The following is a 16,185-nucleotide window of genomic DNA, read 5'->3' on the forward strand; positions in this document are numbered from 1 at the left end:
ACAGAAGAATCTGAAGAACGTATTTGTATATGTGATTTGAATATTAGAATATGCCGCAAACATTCACTATAGCTAGTCATCATGGTGTGAATGTTTCTTTAGCTGGCGTAAACGGAGGCCATATTCTCTTAAGCGATTCAGACTAATGTATACCTTTTTCAAATCAATGAACAGACTCCCATTGCTCCAGCACACTTTATCCCATAAGTCGAAGTAATCAGTTTTCATCAGAGAGGTATAATTTACAACCACAAGAGGTCGATATACACACTAGCAAGCGCTGCTGTCAGGGCCAACACACCCCCCGGGGCTTATTTTTCCCCAAAATGAATGCCACCTCTTTCAGCCAAGCAGCTTCACATTGCCATTTGTAGGTTATTCCGGATAAATCATTCAACCCCCTCTTACAAACATCCACAACAGTTCCTTTCAGATAATAAGGTCAGGGAGCACATTCCAGGCCAAGGTTGACGGTATTGGAGTCTAAATTAAGAGTCTGCATGTGGTAGAATGCTGGTCAACAACAGCCTATGTTTGAGCTTAAATGGCTCACATTTTCATTCAGATAGCACACTACTAAAGCCATTACACCTTTTCTTGCTATTATTTTAACCTTAAAGGGAAGAAAAATTATCAATATAATTGTTTAAATATTAACAAATTTATATCATGTGCATAGGTTTCTGACATGATGAGACATTTAAATAATAATAATAAAATACAAACTGCATATAATGTAACACAGCTCCAGTTTGCTGTCTAAAATGTTGTGCAAGAATTGACTGAAAGCTGATCCCTTCATTTCTATCTTCTCTGGCAGAGAAGAGTCTCTCCAGATCAAGTTCACACACTGTGATGTATGGCATTGCCTTACACATACATTCTGCTGGCTTTGCTGTGTAAATACTGGAAATGTCTGTATTACTTCTAGGGGTCAGAGAGGAACATTTAATTCCTGCTTAGTTTGAACCCCTCATATTACAGTTCAGGTATACCTCTGTTTACCAAACAACACACTCAAAGCCACAGTAGCATATGTATCCCCGTATATCCGTGTAAAAATATTTGAGATACATAAATATGCAAGATTATATGTTATGCAAGATCAAATTATGATTAAGCAGCCATTACTCTAGTCTTGAGTGTCACATGATTCTTCAGGAATCGTCATAACATGCTATAACAATGTATCTCTACAGCGTGTGGATAATTATTAGACAAGTCGAAGTACATTTTACAAATTCCACACCACATCAATCTTCCTAACTACTATGAATTTTGTATAAAATCATTTATGATTCATATAATCGTTAACGAGGGATAGAAGTAAAAAATGCCTAAAATTCAGGTCCATAAAACTTTTTTTTTTTTCACAAAATTGGTCTACATCTATTCCATATTTCATACATCTATATCTATTGAAGTGGGGGTCATGTTTTGGGAGTCCTTACCAAAGTCTCTGAGAACCTGACACCTTGTACTTCTGGAAACTCCAGATAGTTTGCAGTTCAGGAGAAAGGTGGCTCTATAGACTTGGTTTAACACCTAATTCTTCACCTTAACTCTTTTTCTTTTAAACCTGTTTTTTGTGACCCTGCTGCTCCGATGAACATTTCTTGTCCATGGCTTTATTTTGCATTTGCTATAGTATTGCATCCTTCTTTAATAGTTTTGGATTTTTCAGTGTGTTAAATCTTTTTTGGCCTATTTTATTTTTAAAAGAAAACCTGCCTAATAATTATGCACATTTGAATACAAGGCTTTTCTCTTCCAGGCCTTGTTAACAATAATACATTTCTTATAAATGGCATACAAAATTAATAGTAGTTACTATGATTGAAGTGGTTTGAATTGAATAAAATGTGCTTGGAAGAAGAGATCAGAATATCAACTTGCCTAATATGCATACACTGTATACGGTGCTTAAGAAACGTTATTATTTTCAACGATCAAAACGTTGCATTTTTATTTGTATTTTGGTGGAAACTGACTTTTCCCCCAGGATTTCTGGATGAATAGAATGTTCATAAGAACAGCATTTATTTGAAATACTATTTTTGCAAAAGATGTAAAGATCTGTACTGTCTGTTTTGATCAAAATCTTACTGACCCCAAATATTTGAAGGGTAGTGTACATTCATTCTATAACAAACTATGAATACCAGCATCACAAATCACTTCATTATTTTCTTTTTTTTGACTCGAGGTGTTGCAAACCACACACGTTTTACTGTACACCTACAGTATTTAGGATTTGGGGCAAATATCTGATCTGTTGCGATGTCAGGGTCCAACTGCTGGTGGAGCTGCAGACCTTAAACTCACTGGACAAACATGAATGCAACAATCCAGTCTAATAAAAGGTAAAAGCTTAAAAGTGCAAACGTGCCATATCGTTTCACAGACAAAATAGCATTATGTGAAAGGGCAAGAACTGACAACCACTAATATCTGAGCTGCCATTATGATCCAACATTTACAATTTTGTAATCAAATCTGTATAATTATTGCATATCATACAAAAAAATGCAACATGATGGGGATAGCCTGTACACAGATTCTGAAGACAACATTTGTTGTCAGTTATGATGTTGCAGGCGGTTGCTCTCTAGGTCATTAGAGCAGCCCTCATAAGACAGAGACTATTTAGTCATTGGGTCATTACTGTGAACAGCGCTAATTAATCTCGGAGCGCAGAGCAGCGTCGTGAGAGGGGCTCTGGTTTTTGATTACAATAGGAAAGCATTTGCTGCGGTCGCCATAATGATACCAAGCTCCTGCTAGAAAGCCCCTGCTCACTCTGGTTACGGACAAGGTTTAATCAATACTGTGTCCTTCATCCTGCATTCAGGGCCGACCTTGGCAGCCTTTTGTCTCCTAAACGAGGGCAAAGAGCATAAATGTGGATACACAGAGAAAGAATGAATGGTCCAAGCACTGATCCCACATGAAAATAAAACACTAGCGCACCCAGTCAGCTCATTTGGAACCTAATGAGTCATCATATGTTTATCATTATTTTACCGTAGCCTAATGAAGTGTCACCATGCCAGGATCGTTTGTAAATTTATTAGAGCCTCCTAATGTAGGCAGAAAGGTTAGAAAGGGGCAGACAACACCAGCACAAACAGATCAGGGTTCAATCAGGGTCTACCTATTGATTCATTTGAAAACAAAGAACATTATCATGCAATAGAGGGCTATAGTAGACCAAATTATGTGAAACAGCAGGTATATTTAAGCAGTGAATATGAAATATGTAGATAAAGGAGCCTTGAACCTCCAGACCTGAAAGTGCTAATCAGCAATTCCTTATGACTGAATTATCACCATTGAAATATTCTTAGAAGCATCTCGGGAACAGATAAATCATGAAAACAAACACAAAATCTATTGTTGAAATACAAATTTACTGCATCACTCTGCAGAACACCAAATTTTGTGTTACAAAACATGAAACAAACTTATCGAACATTATTGTCAGCTAACAAAGGATTAGGAATATCGAAAGTAAACAATTTACTCATGTAATAATGAATAAAGAAACTAGTAAAACGGCTTCACATCTTCCTCTTCTGGGTGCTGATGTATAACACTGGAGGACAAAGAAAACATGAACTTGAGTATATGCAAAACATATAAAAAAAAACATTTTAACTACACACTGGGTCTGCTTAAGCTGAAAACAACTCAGGAAATAGCACAGGTACTTGAAAAACATACAGACATTACATACCATTGTTTCCTCTGAGAAATGCATCTCCATACTTGTTCTTCAGCTGGCCATTGACATATTCCTCTGTCTGTTCCACAGCGATATTCATGTAGCCGTCAAGACAGGCCAGGACTCCTGAGGGCAAGACACACATTAGACAATGCATACGGTATTTGCGTTCAGTGGATATTCTCCAAAATGGCACTACGGTGACACGGAGGAGATGAATTGTTGAATAAAGTCGTTATTTTTGTTTTCTTTGCATACAAAAATATTCTCGTCGCTTCATAAAGTTCAGATTGAACCACTGATGGCAGATGGACTATCCTGACGATGTCTTTCATACTTTTCTGGGCCTTGAAAGTGTTATTTACTTGGCAGTCAATGGGACAGTCACAAACCTCCCGGTTTTCATCCAAAATATTTTAAATTGTGTTCCGAAGCCGTTACGGGTTTGGAATGACTTGGGGGTGAGTGATTAATGAAAAAAAAAAATTCATTTTGGGGTGGAGTAGCCCTTTAACATTCTCGTCTTAGTGATATTTTATATTGTACATAATTCTGTTCTATGATATGGGGAAAGCAAATGGTCCGCCCACAGTTATGCACCAGCTCCAGATTAGAAAAGGTCTGAGCTGCATTGATGCAGCTCAGCGAAATATTCCTTTCCATGGATGCCAGAGGTCATTTTGACTGAACATGTTTTTAAATTTAAGTTGAATATTTTTGTCAGTGGATGTATAGCAGCAACAGTGGGAGACTGAAAAATATTTCATTTTAGACTAGTCAAGCATGTGTTCATGACAGTTATATGCAGAACAGCACTCTTTGTGGGCGGAGTCTACACTTTCTAGAGAAGTGGTTCTCAACTAAGAGGATGGGTGCGATTTTTTTTTTTTTTTAAGATCTTTACAAGTCCTGTAAATTCCATCTTATATCTCTATGGGTATTTTTATAATGGATATATATTTTTTTCTAATTATGCTCAAAATATTTTAACAGGTAGAAATTACTTTTAAATGATACAAATGTAAAAAAAAAAATATTTTAAAAAATAAACTAAAATGTTTAAAAATCCTTATCCAGTAAATCACAAGCAACTAGAAAAATAATGGGGCTTTCAAATATTGTTATAGACAATGGATTGCCTTGGAGTCAAAAAGGTTGAGAACCACTGTACAAGAACCTAAAAGAAAAAATAATAATAATAAAAAAAAAAATAAAGGGAGGATTCAAACTGAAAGCCTTGGATCAAGAACAGGATAGATCCGCAGTCATATTTAATATGGTGAGACAGAACATAAGAAATTATGTTGATGGTGTTTTTCCTCTATATTACCAGATTTACATGCATGCAGCAGCAATTTCCTATTTCCAAAATTCTGAATACAATCAAAGTCTTTTTTAAATTCTTGCCTTCTTGTATGATTTCCCTGACAAACTTTAAACTAAATCTACAACATTGGTTTATAAATCTCATTTAAGATACTTCTACATTTACCTCTGTAATCGACACCAGAGTTCAGCTTCACCACCACTGGTCTCCCAATGATCTGCTTCAGGAAATCACTTGGTGTCTGCTTTCGGAGACTCATTTTTATTGTTTACTGAAAATATAGAGAACAATTAGGATTATAAATCATAATCACAGATGTAAGGAAATGTGCCCATGCTTTATTGGTAGCAAAAAAGAAGTGTAACACCATAAAGAGAAGCGCGCCGTGAAATTAGTTATCGTTCACTGTCTATACTAAACACATTTTTTTAATGAAACCGTCAATCTATGTTTTAAACCGCTGTACATTTAGCATGAGCGGCTAGCTTAGCCTGTTAGCATTACAACCCAGTGTAGCAGCTAATACACCCATTATACATATCGCAGTGTACAGTACTGCAATTTATTAAACCCTCCGCTATCATCAAATGCACTCGTTTACTTAATGAAAATAAACTAGTCACTCACCTCTATCGTTTTGTAACGTTTGCCGCACGTTTCGACTGATTGACTGTTGACCAATGAACTGAAGCGCTTATGGTGTTTACACCGCGCAGCCAATCAGATGCGTTGATAATAACCCAGCGTACGGAAGCCGCAAAGGTAACATTATCTCCTTTGAAAAAGAATGCGGAGAGGAAAAGGACGGAGCCACAACGACAAAGGTAGTGAACACAGCGAAGCTTCGCTTATGTTTTAGTAGGAAATCAGACGGACAGACAGGAATAAAGATGAATGGGTGCGCTAACGAATGACAGATAGATAGATAGATAGATAGATAGATAGATAGATAGATAGATAGATAGACTGTAAAAATAAAAAGTGTAAAATATTATATAAAAAAATACACAAATATAGTGTATACGCTGTAAAAAAAAAAAAAAAATGGAAATCTCAATACATTGTGTATAGAGGTGTGACTAAAAACACATAGGAAAAATAATATCTTGAGTAGCCAAAAAGAAAGATGGGGAAGAAAAAAAACCTGTCTTTTGTTCACAGGCAGAGGAGGGCATGCACCTGAGAGACAGAATCATAAAGCACTTCTGGCGCATCCAGACAGTTTGCTTGTTAGCAGGGCATTGGTAGCCCTGAGGAGGCTAGAGGTTAATTTGGTATCTGGTGCCGTGTTAAACTAAGGTCAGCGCTACAAGTCCTTAAGTCATAAACAAGTGTGGTTAAGAGCCGTGTACACACCTAGGCACAAGTTAATGAATATTCAATGAGTATTTTTTTCCCTTGTTGCCTGAGTTCATGTCCTAAAGGAGGGTTAAGAGAGAAAAATGTGATCCTAATGTGTTTTTCTATCAAAGCAATCATTCATTTAAGAAAAAAATCAACAGGTTAACAGAAATCTTAGTAGAGGCACACAATACCTGAATGTTCTGTGGTAAATATATACAGAATGATTTGAGCGATATGACAAAGATACACACACACACTATACGGCACATTCTTGACTTTACTGGAAAAGTGCGAATGGCTTGGCTTGGGAAGTGATACTGAATAAAAACACATTGAAGCGGTAGAGATAAAGAAAGCATTTCATTAGGTTTCTTTTTCGTCACAGTTTTTCCTGTTGCTTGGCAAAGAACGAAGAATGTTTCTGTCAACACAAAAGAAGACATTTTAACCTTACTGACCTGTCCTTCAAAAGTTTTTGTCTAGATATTTTGTACGTTAACGTGAAATGAATGTGCATTAAATGTATAGTGCCGACTGGCTAGGGACAAAAAAGCATTCAGGTTTATTCAGCGTAGACAATCTACTCGCACCACGAGCCTGAGAATAACCCCACAGCTACTCCCAAACCAGTAACGTGTTGGTAATAGCTGCCCAGCGATGCCAGATGGGACTGTTTTCACCCTGTCTTCAAGACGCTGGTGAGCTCAGATGGACAGTGGCACAGTTGATTTGCTGGTACAACCCGCCTCACCTTTCTAAGCCCCCAAAGACCTGAGAGGGAGTGGAGGAAAAATGAAAAGATTACAGAGGCAGCTTCAACAGGGTTGGGGGGTGGGTCAGGCTGAGGGGTGTCAGATGCGAGGGGAGGGGATCCCTCGGTTGCCGCAGGCTGTCTCGAGGAAGAGGACGGAGGGGCGAGGAGAGGAGAGTCTAGACTAGGCTGACCTTTGCGGGCCAGGGCTTTCTCTACGGGGTCAAGTTGGATATGGAGGGGGGATAATGGAAAAACCTCAAGGGAGTTTTCAAATGAAATCCAGATTGGCTGCTGGCGTGTAGTTTTTCTCCTCCCCTTCCCACTCCCTAATCCCTGCACTGCATGGGGGTAATAGTGTGGAAATGATGGGGGGAGCGTCGCCTTGATCAAAAATGAGCAGTGGAACCTTGCTCACCTTTTCTAACACCCAGATTCATGCCCACTATATATATATATCTGTGCATGCAGCGACTGCAGGCCAGGTTATCCTATGAGATTCCAGGCACTGGCTGAAGCCTCTAGACCTTTGTCAAATACCTTGCTGAAATGATTTAGGAGAGCCGCCTTATATTCGCATTCATACAGTACTTGAAATGAGCTGAAGCGAATGTATGAGATTTAAGAATTTGTTAGATGTATTTGCTTTGACATATCTGACATTGACATCATCTTTCTAGAAAAAAAATGCTGCAGTCTTTCTGAAGATATAACCTCGCAACATTTGCGATATAAAGGAAAAGTCATTTTTGCTTTAAAAATCTGAATATTTGGGAAATGTGTCATTTAGAGTCCTCAAATGTTCGCAGTGAACTATTAGCAATGTCTGCCTGTGCAGTGAAGTATAAGTGCTAATTGTTAATTAAACAGCTAATTGCTAATTAACGCTAATGAGACTCATCTTGATTCTCTGTGAGCTCCGCCATTTTGAGTGTGGTATTCAGTGCCTGGCAAAACCAATGTTCTCATTTTGTTGAATTATATGTTCTACACTAATATTTTATTGCTCTTAATGAGATACTCCACCCAAAAAAGAAAATTCTCTCATCAATTGTGTCCCAAATGATACACTATACACAATGCATTTATTCTATGCACTATGTGTCTAGTGTATGAATTATATAAGGTTACTTTGTCATCCAACATCATCTGGCAACCCCCCCTCATTGTGCTATGTAAGTAAAGGGATAGTTCACCCAAAAAATGAAAATGAATTACTCACCCACATTGTTACAAACCTGTAAGATCTTCGTTTATCTTTAGAACACAAATTAAGATATTTTTGATGAAATCGGAGAGCTTTCTGACCCTGCATAGACAGCAAAGCAACTTAAATGTTTTATGGCCCAGAAAGGTAGTAAGGACATCGTTAGTACAGTCCATGTGACATCAGTGGTTAAACCACAATTTTATGAAGCTACGAGAATACTTTTTGTTCACAAAGAAAGCAAAAATAATGACTTTATTCAACAATTTCTTCTCTTCCGTATCAGTCTTCTAGGAGCATTCATGAGAGTATCACGACATGTGTGTGCATTCCTCTTGTAAACAAGGAGCAGGAGCATCCAGGTTCTGTGTCAGAATGCCGGTGACTGACACAGAAGAGAAGAAATTGTTGAATAAAGTCATTATTTTTGTTTTCTTTGCACATAAAAATTATTCTCGTAGATTCATAAAATTAAGGTTGAACCAATTTCAAATTTTTTTTTTTTCGTGTCACATGGACTATTGTAATGATGTCCTTACTATCTTTCTGGGCCTTGAATGTGTTAGTTGCGTTGCTGTCTAGGCTCTCGGATTTCATCAAAAATATCTTATTTTGTGTTCTGAAGATGAACAAAGGTCTTACAGGTTTGGAAAAACATAAGGGTGAGTAATTAATGACATAATTTTCATTTTTGGGTGAACTATCCCTTTAAAGCTGCAACAGATGAGTGCATGAAGTTTCCAACATTCCACACTTAATTGTTTCAGTTATTTAAGTGCATCATCTGGGCGTTTTATATTAACTTTTTCTTTTAGAAATTTTCAGTGTGACACTAATCACACTATTTATACAAAAAAAATGGCATAGAACAGTGCATACATATGCAAATTGCAGCACCTATGATTCAATCACCCTCATGCTGTCCAAGATGACTTCCTTTCTTCTATGGAGCACAAACAGGGATTTTTAGAAAAATAATATACCTTTGAGAGGTCATATAATGGAGGTCAAAATTTAACACTTCAAAAACCATGCAAAATGAACATGACAGTAATCAGTGCAACCCCAGTTTATAAATCAATATCTTCTGAAGTGAAATGCTAGGTGTGTGAGAGAAAAATAGTAACTTTTGAAACTATAAACCTTCACTTCTGGCCGACTGTCAAACACAGGTTCATGAGTTCGCTCTTGACATGATGGGTTATTTTTCTAAAGATCTCTGCTTGTCTTCCACAGAAGACATGTTCCCTGTATAGCTTGGATGGCGTGAGGATGAGTAAATGATGAGAGAATTTTCATTTTTTGGATTGAGTATCCCTTAAATATGGATGACAGGTGAGAGTTGTGTGAGAGTTTGTAGGGTTTGTGGTATAGCTCTTTGATCATTAAACCACCAGGACCCGTATATGTTTCTGTATGCCTTTCATAATTTATGCATTTGTTTGACTTTATCTCTGACCTCTTTGGAAATTCCATAGCTGACCTTCAGTTTCACAACCTAAATAATGATGCAATAACATTTTTACTGTCTATATTGCAAAAGGTGGCACTGGCAAATGATAGTGTGCAGAATGAATATTTAAGCAAACGGTATATTTATTTTATTTTTTTATTTTTTTAAATAAACCAGAGCACATTTCATACTTGAAGCTTAATTTTTGTGTGTTATTTATATTTCTATGTAATTCTATACAACGTAACACACTGTATATCTAGGCTATGAAATGGTAACCCATTACCTCTAAACTCCTGCTGAACTGTCTGTGCAGGCAGTGCTTATTCATCTGTGTGCATGTTTGAGCAAGAGGGAGAGAAAGTCTTTTCATGTTCAAGACTGATGCCTAGCAGTGGTTCAACACATTCAGACCACTACATACGCCCACCTTCAGCACCCAACTCCTCAACCGACCATAGAACTAACTCTTCACAACCCACCCAAAAGGCATGGCTCCATTAGCAGAGTGGGACCAAAGCCAGGTAACCCATCCAGGATATCCCAGGCAAGGTAATAAACAAAAACACTCTTGGATATAAACTGAGCAGTGCATGATGCTTGACATTATATTATCCATATTTTCTTTGTTAAACTTAATGATAAAAGTCATATTCCCCCAGTGGTGTCCCCCAACTTTGTTTTGGACCAAGTTTCCCTGCTGCTTGGGATCTTTTTCAAAAAGGCCATGTTAGGGTGGGTCAGTGTGCGAGCGTATCTTTGGTTTGATTGCACGTATCATTACAGTGATGTAGGGAGAAATGTTTGTGACTGAAGGACAGGAGAGCTGAGCATATACAAAAGGAGCACTTCGCATCCATAAATATGCATCGTGACATTTGGAACAAAGCCCCCTCATTCTACTTTCATGATGAGTTCAGCTAGCATCCTGTAACATATTGCCCATACAGTTTCACAAGCATTCTTGCCAGTTCATCAGGTTTGCTCTTTGCCAAAAAAGGGGTTGTTGTTAAAAAGACGGTAGCTCTTTCTTAAAGATACTGTACTTTGTAGAAGAAGGATTGGCCAGTTTGCGAAGCAGAGAACAATGAGTTGATTTATTTATAGGAATAGTTGTGACGTCAGAAAGCCGGCTTCTATGTCAACAGCACCACACACATGCATCGTGGTACTCTTGTGAACACGCACTGTAGACTGACATGGAAGAGAAAAAGTATTCTTGTGGCTTCATAAAATGAATTAAGGCGGAACCACTGATTTCACATGGACTATTTTAACAATGTCTTTACTGCCTTTCTGGGCCTTGAACGTGTCAGTTGCGTTGATGTCTATACAGGGTCAGAAAGCTCTTGGATTTCATTAGAAATATTTTAATTTGTGTTCCGAAGATGAACGAAGGTCTTATGGATTTGGACATGAGGGTGAGTAATTAATGACAGAATTATTTTAAATTTTAACTTTTGAAATAATGCTCGAATGAAATTAAATTTAAATGTTAGATGAAAAAGTTAAACTAAATGAAAATGAGAAATGTAAACTGAAAATTACACTGTAAAAAAAAATTCCTGTAGTTGCCGGAATTCTACCGTAAAAAAATACGGTAACAACATTTTAGGTTTTACAGTTTTAACTTAATTTTACAGTTAAATACCGTAATTTCATTAACTGATACAATGTTAATATACCAACCTATTGAAGTACTGAAATCTGTTTTGTACCTTTGAAATACACTGATAACCACCAAATGCTGGTGGTGATGAGAAAGTCACATGATGAACCAAAGCCCATCACAAGCAGCTTTTAAATAATAACATATATAGAAGGTGCACGGTGTCATTCACACAAACACTAAACACCATCATGGTGAGACTCATTAAACTGAAATATGCAAAAAACATTAATTTAACAACATTAGATGTAACATACAACCCTAATAAATATAACTGATAAGAAAAAACTAAGAAGAAACCTAGTTATTTCAAAGAAAAAACATCAAATTCAAACAAAATTTGAAATGCAACACAGGGAATTCTGGGAACGTCAGTTTACAGCTTTCCCCTGTAAATTTTACAGGAACTTACCGTTAACCATTTAACATGTTTTTACTGTAACATTTTCACAGTTTTTTACCGTTATATCACGGTCATTTTTTACAGTGTACAAACAGGAAATAAAAAATTTAAACTGAACTAAAGCTAAACAAAAAAAAAACTTAATACAAATTACACAAGCACAAAACATAATTTTAAAAAATATACTAAGATTAAAATAAAAACCTGAAATTATAAAAATGAAAACTAAAATATTGATGGAATATAAATATAACTGTTTCAAACCTGTATGGTTTTATTTATTCTATCGATGCCAAAAGAAGATGTTTTGAAGGATATATGTCTTTTTGGACCCCACTGACTCACTGTATGGACAGAAACAGTTCAAACTTTCTTTAAAATATCTTCTTTTGTGTTTCACAGAAGAAATCAGGTAATACAGGTTGAAAATGGCATGAACATAATTTGAATTCGTGGGAGAACTATCCCTTCAAGAGATGGAATTGTGATAGTAATATGTGAATGCTAGCTTCTTGTGACATTTTTTTTAACAATTATTACTAGCATTAGGCCCCGAGGAGAAAGACAAACCTCTGCTTTTATAGCCGTGAGTCTAACATAGCGATGGTATGCCGGTTTCTCCTTTCTAAACACCTCAGTGGTTGTTCTAAAAAAGAGATAAAACTCCCGGCTGCCAGGAAGCTAGCCTTTCAAATCCTACACTCTCTCCTCGGGTGAGGATCTCTTCTCTCTGTCTCTCTCTCTATCTCTTCTTCTCATATAAACACAACCACACTCACACACACACATACACAAACTCCCACTCTGCCTTTTGACCACTAGTGTTCCCTACCACAGAGGAGTTGTGACTCAGAGGCAGGCAAACAGTGGTCTTTGCTAGCTGAATATTCATCGGAATGGGAAGACATGTTGTGCTTGATCCTGAATTATGTCATATAGCAATGTATTCAATTCAATGTATATATTGAAGAGAAATGCTTCAGGAAGTAACAGAGGAAAACAGCTCAGCACAACGTCTGACATTAATTTCTTTATTCTCTTTGCAGGAACAGCGTTTTACAGAACATTCCTGAGGCAAGTCTGATGCCTCAATAAATCTGCCCCAGTCTCTCTCTCTCTCTCCCTTAGCTTGTCTCAGTGGAATGTCAGCTGGCAAGTGCCCAGACATTGAGACTTAGCCTTTCAGAACGTGCCAGTCTCACCCAAGCTTCAGAAGTGGGCAAGCACAGAAGCAGCAGTCCCCTTATCAAAGCGCTTGTCCAGCAGAGCTCATGGCTCACTGAACCACTGATCACCAAATCCTCTGACCTGCCGTTAACCCGCCGGACTCAGAGCGACAGTGACAGAAGAGGCTGTCATGGTGAAGACCTACAGAGAGACTACTGAGACCTACGGAGATGATATGATGTTAGAATGCATCGTGCATCATCATTTACATGAGGTTAGATTTGAACATGATGTCCCTACAATACCACATGCCACAACAACACAGGAAAATCAGTTTTGACAAGGTTTTTGGAATAGTTCACCTAAAATTCTGTCAGTGTTTATTTTACACCCTTGTGTCATATCAAACCCGTTCTTTTTCCTGTTGTTTCTTTTTGTGTGTGTGACAAACTGCACTATCAAAAATTGAGAAAATACAGTAAATATATTCAAAGGATAAAAAGCAGCATGAAATCATCATAAAAGTGAATTCTACATTTTTTTTTTTTTTTTTTTTTTATAAATCTTCTGAAACAAGGAGGTAACACTTTAGTTTAGGGACCAATTCTCACTATTAACTAGTTGCTTATTAGCATATTGGCTAGTATCCTGCCCGATACCTAAACTTAACAACCACCTACTAACTATTAATAAGCAGCAAATTAGTAGATTATTAAGGCAAAAGTCATAGTTAATGGCTTGTTAACAGCGAGAATTGGACCTTAAAATAAAGTGTGACCTAATATTTTTCAATTATATAAATATTTGTGATTTCTCTCATTGGCAGGTTAATGATAAATAGTAGCAATTTGATTTGTATAGGAATCCTTTTTAAATAAATTAGTTGATTTAGTCGAATCAGTCGATTCATTCATAAATCAGACTGATGAATTTCTGAAGTAATATGAACTTTAATGATACTTTAACATGATTTAGTGTTCTTTTAGGAACTTCTCAGGTCTCATTCGTTGTAATTACTGTTATTGTAATGGAAACGTGCAGCCAGTAGATCTTCAAAATTTCTCCTTTCGTGTTCCACAAAAAAATCAAATGCAAAAAAGGTTTGAAATGTAATGTCATTTTGATTTTTGTGTGAACTTTTCCTTTAAATCTTGCTTTAATCTATTTATTATCTATAGTATAGCGTGTCCATCTGCTGATGCAATATTTGTCCTTGGTGGAATATCATGTGCAATTCCCTCATGTTTTCTGGTTCGTTTTCATGCCTAGTTCATTTTCATGGTTCAGATGCTATTCATTTCAAATCCAGCACAACCAAATCTAAATTAAGAACTTCATGTTTATGCCGTTCAGCTGGCCATCTTTGATGCCACATAAGCCAAGAGGAGCTGCCAGTACTTGGCTTTGTTGGTTTAATATTTTAATGTGTTTAATTATGACAGGATAGGCTCGATAACCTTCTGTGACGTTCAGGCAATTGTCAGCAAATGAATGAGATTACATGACAAGCACTGAATGACAGCGCAACCCAGCGCTCAGTCTTCCCGCCACTTATCTGATGGTAGCCTAGCAACAGATCCCTGACCTGGCATTGACCTCCACCTGATAAGGTCAGCACCTGAAGTGTCTCTCATTGGTGGGCCCTATGAAGAGGAGGAGGAGCCTAGAAGAGAGGGAGAGAAAAAGGAAAGAAACAAAGGGAAATGGAGAGAGGGCAGAAATCCCATCAGAGACAAAGCCATAGCCACACAAAAGCGCCGAGGGCTCGTGTTACAGCGTGTGGATCAAAAGAGAACTGTAATCACCATAGGCTCCACTGATAGTATTTCCCATATGCAAAACAAGAACTGTCACTGACATGTATAGAAGTGTTGGAAAAAAAGAAGTCTATAATTCAAACACAGCATGCTGCATGTTAGTTTGTTTGATAGAATGTCATGCCGGCGTTATTTTGCAAATACTATTCATTTTATGTCATTTCAGCAGTACGCTCTCTGTAAAGCCAAAGGGATGCAAGGATAGCAAATGCTAAAATAATTACCAGTAGAGAGCCTGCGTTCAACTGCTAAATGTCAATGTTGTGTGTTTCATGGGCTGAGATTGTTCCCTGCTTCTTAATCATAGATGTGGATCTGCAGCTCATAGGTTTTCCAGCGTCCAATAATGTATTCAGAATGTATAAAAATAACAAGATTGATTGAAACATTTCTGAATTGAAATTGAAGTGAGAACTGAACATAAAGTGACACTTAAACTAAAATTCAACATAAAGTACGATTATGGTCTTATTGTGAACGATTAATCAGTGCATGGTATTACAGTATGAAAAAGTCTGTCTTCATTATCGTTCATCAAAATAACATGCTCCACCTCTGAAATGACTTTATATTTTGGATGAGGTCACCTTGCCCTTTTATAACTCCAACATCATTTTCAACTGAATATGAAGTTTTCCTCAGAAATGTGTCACATTACAAAAGTAAAATGGGTTGTGAACCAGTGGTGAGTGGTTCAACATCTAATGTTACATCTAATGTTGTCAAAAATACAAAACAGATGTCCATTTTCCTGCTTTATTTTCTTCATAAGTGTCGTGTTACCTATGTTCCTAATATATTTAGCCACAACACAATGCAATAGCTTTGGTGAGCAGCTCAGGTACAGCTTTTCTAGCACATGAATTTGTCCACATACCAACCAACCAATGAAATATTAACGACACGTGTCGACTATCTATAGATCTACTTATATTAAAGTTCATTTTAATAAGCAAACTCCCACATTCATTTTCTTAAATGGCTTGCCGTTGTGAACACTGTTGGTTTTAAAAACAGGTCTTTGAGATATTCCTATGCACATACACTAATTAGCAAAATATAACCATTTATACAAAATCAAAGTCAAATCATTTAACTAAATTTAAAACTAGCACCTGACAGATACACTACAAACATACACTGTTTGTTGCATATAATCAGTGATTTTTGGGCTGAGGTAAAATGTCTTCTTTGTATGAGGGTCTGGCAACCTGAAAAATTCTTTCAAGACAAAAGAAGCATGAAATGTGGCACAGTAATCAAATAATTAAAGCAATTAAAGTATTCAAGGGTCGCACACTCCAAGGTAGAATAAATGACTTC

The 16,185-nt window shown here is 37.0% G+C and overlaps 1 protein-coding gene and 1 long non-coding RNA gene across 3 annotated transcripts; one reads left to right on the plus strand and one right to left on the minus strand.

Moving 5' to 3' along the window:
• Nucleotides 1-3,049: 3,049 nt before the first annotated feature.
• lsm6 (LSM6 homolog, U6 small nuclear RNA and mRNA degradation associated) lies at nucleotides 3,050-5,785 on the minus strand. The gene is made up of 4 exons (XM_058792795.1): nucleotides 5,679-5,785; nucleotides 5,217-5,322; nucleotides 3,737-3,850; nucleotides 3,050-3,595 (listed from the first exon to the last, which is right to left on the minus strand). The coding sequence occupies exons 2-4, from the start codon at nucleotides 5,308-5,310 to the stop codon at nucleotides 3,561-3,563; spliced, it is 243 nt and encodes an 80-aa protein (XP_058648778.1). The 5' UTR covers nucleotides 5,311-5,322; nucleotides 5,679-5,785; the 3' UTR covers nucleotides 3,050-3,560.
• LOC131550602 (uncharacterized) lies at nucleotides 5,786-16,185 on the plus strand. 2 transcript variants are annotated; one of them, XR_009273590.1, is made up of 4 exons: nucleotides 5,786-5,875; nucleotides 10,123-10,358; nucleotides 12,925-13,319; nucleotides 14,488-16,185. It is a non-coding gene; the product is annotated as an uncharacterized LOC131550602 (long non-coding RNA). The 2 variants fall into 2 exon arrangements; XR_009273588.1 differs by having other exon boundaries at nucleotides 5,788-5,875; nucleotides 12,925-16,185.

Source organism: Onychostoma macrolepis, chromosome 01 (assembly GCF_012432095.1).
Source record: "Onychostoma macrolepis isolate SWU-2019 chromosome 01, ASM1243209v1, whole genome shotgun sequence".
In the NCBI taxonomy this organism is placed as follows: Eukaryota; Metazoa; Chordata; class Actinopteri; order Cypriniformes; family Cyprinidae; genus Onychostoma; species Onychostoma macrolepis.

Coding starts and splice junctions, on each gene's coding strand:
- lsm6 (XM_058792795.1), bottom strand. CDS start 5,310: ATGAGTCTCCGAAAGCAGACACCAAGTGATTTCCTGAAGCAGATCATT. Junction 3,851..5,216: donor CTCTGGTGTCGATTACAGAG/GTAAATGTAGAA, acceptor TCTTGCCCTCAG/GAGTCCTGGCCTGTCTTGAC. Junction 3,596..3,736: donor ATTTCTCAGAGGAAACAATG/GTATGTAATGTC, acceptor TTTGTCCTCCAG/TGTTATACATCAGCACCCAG.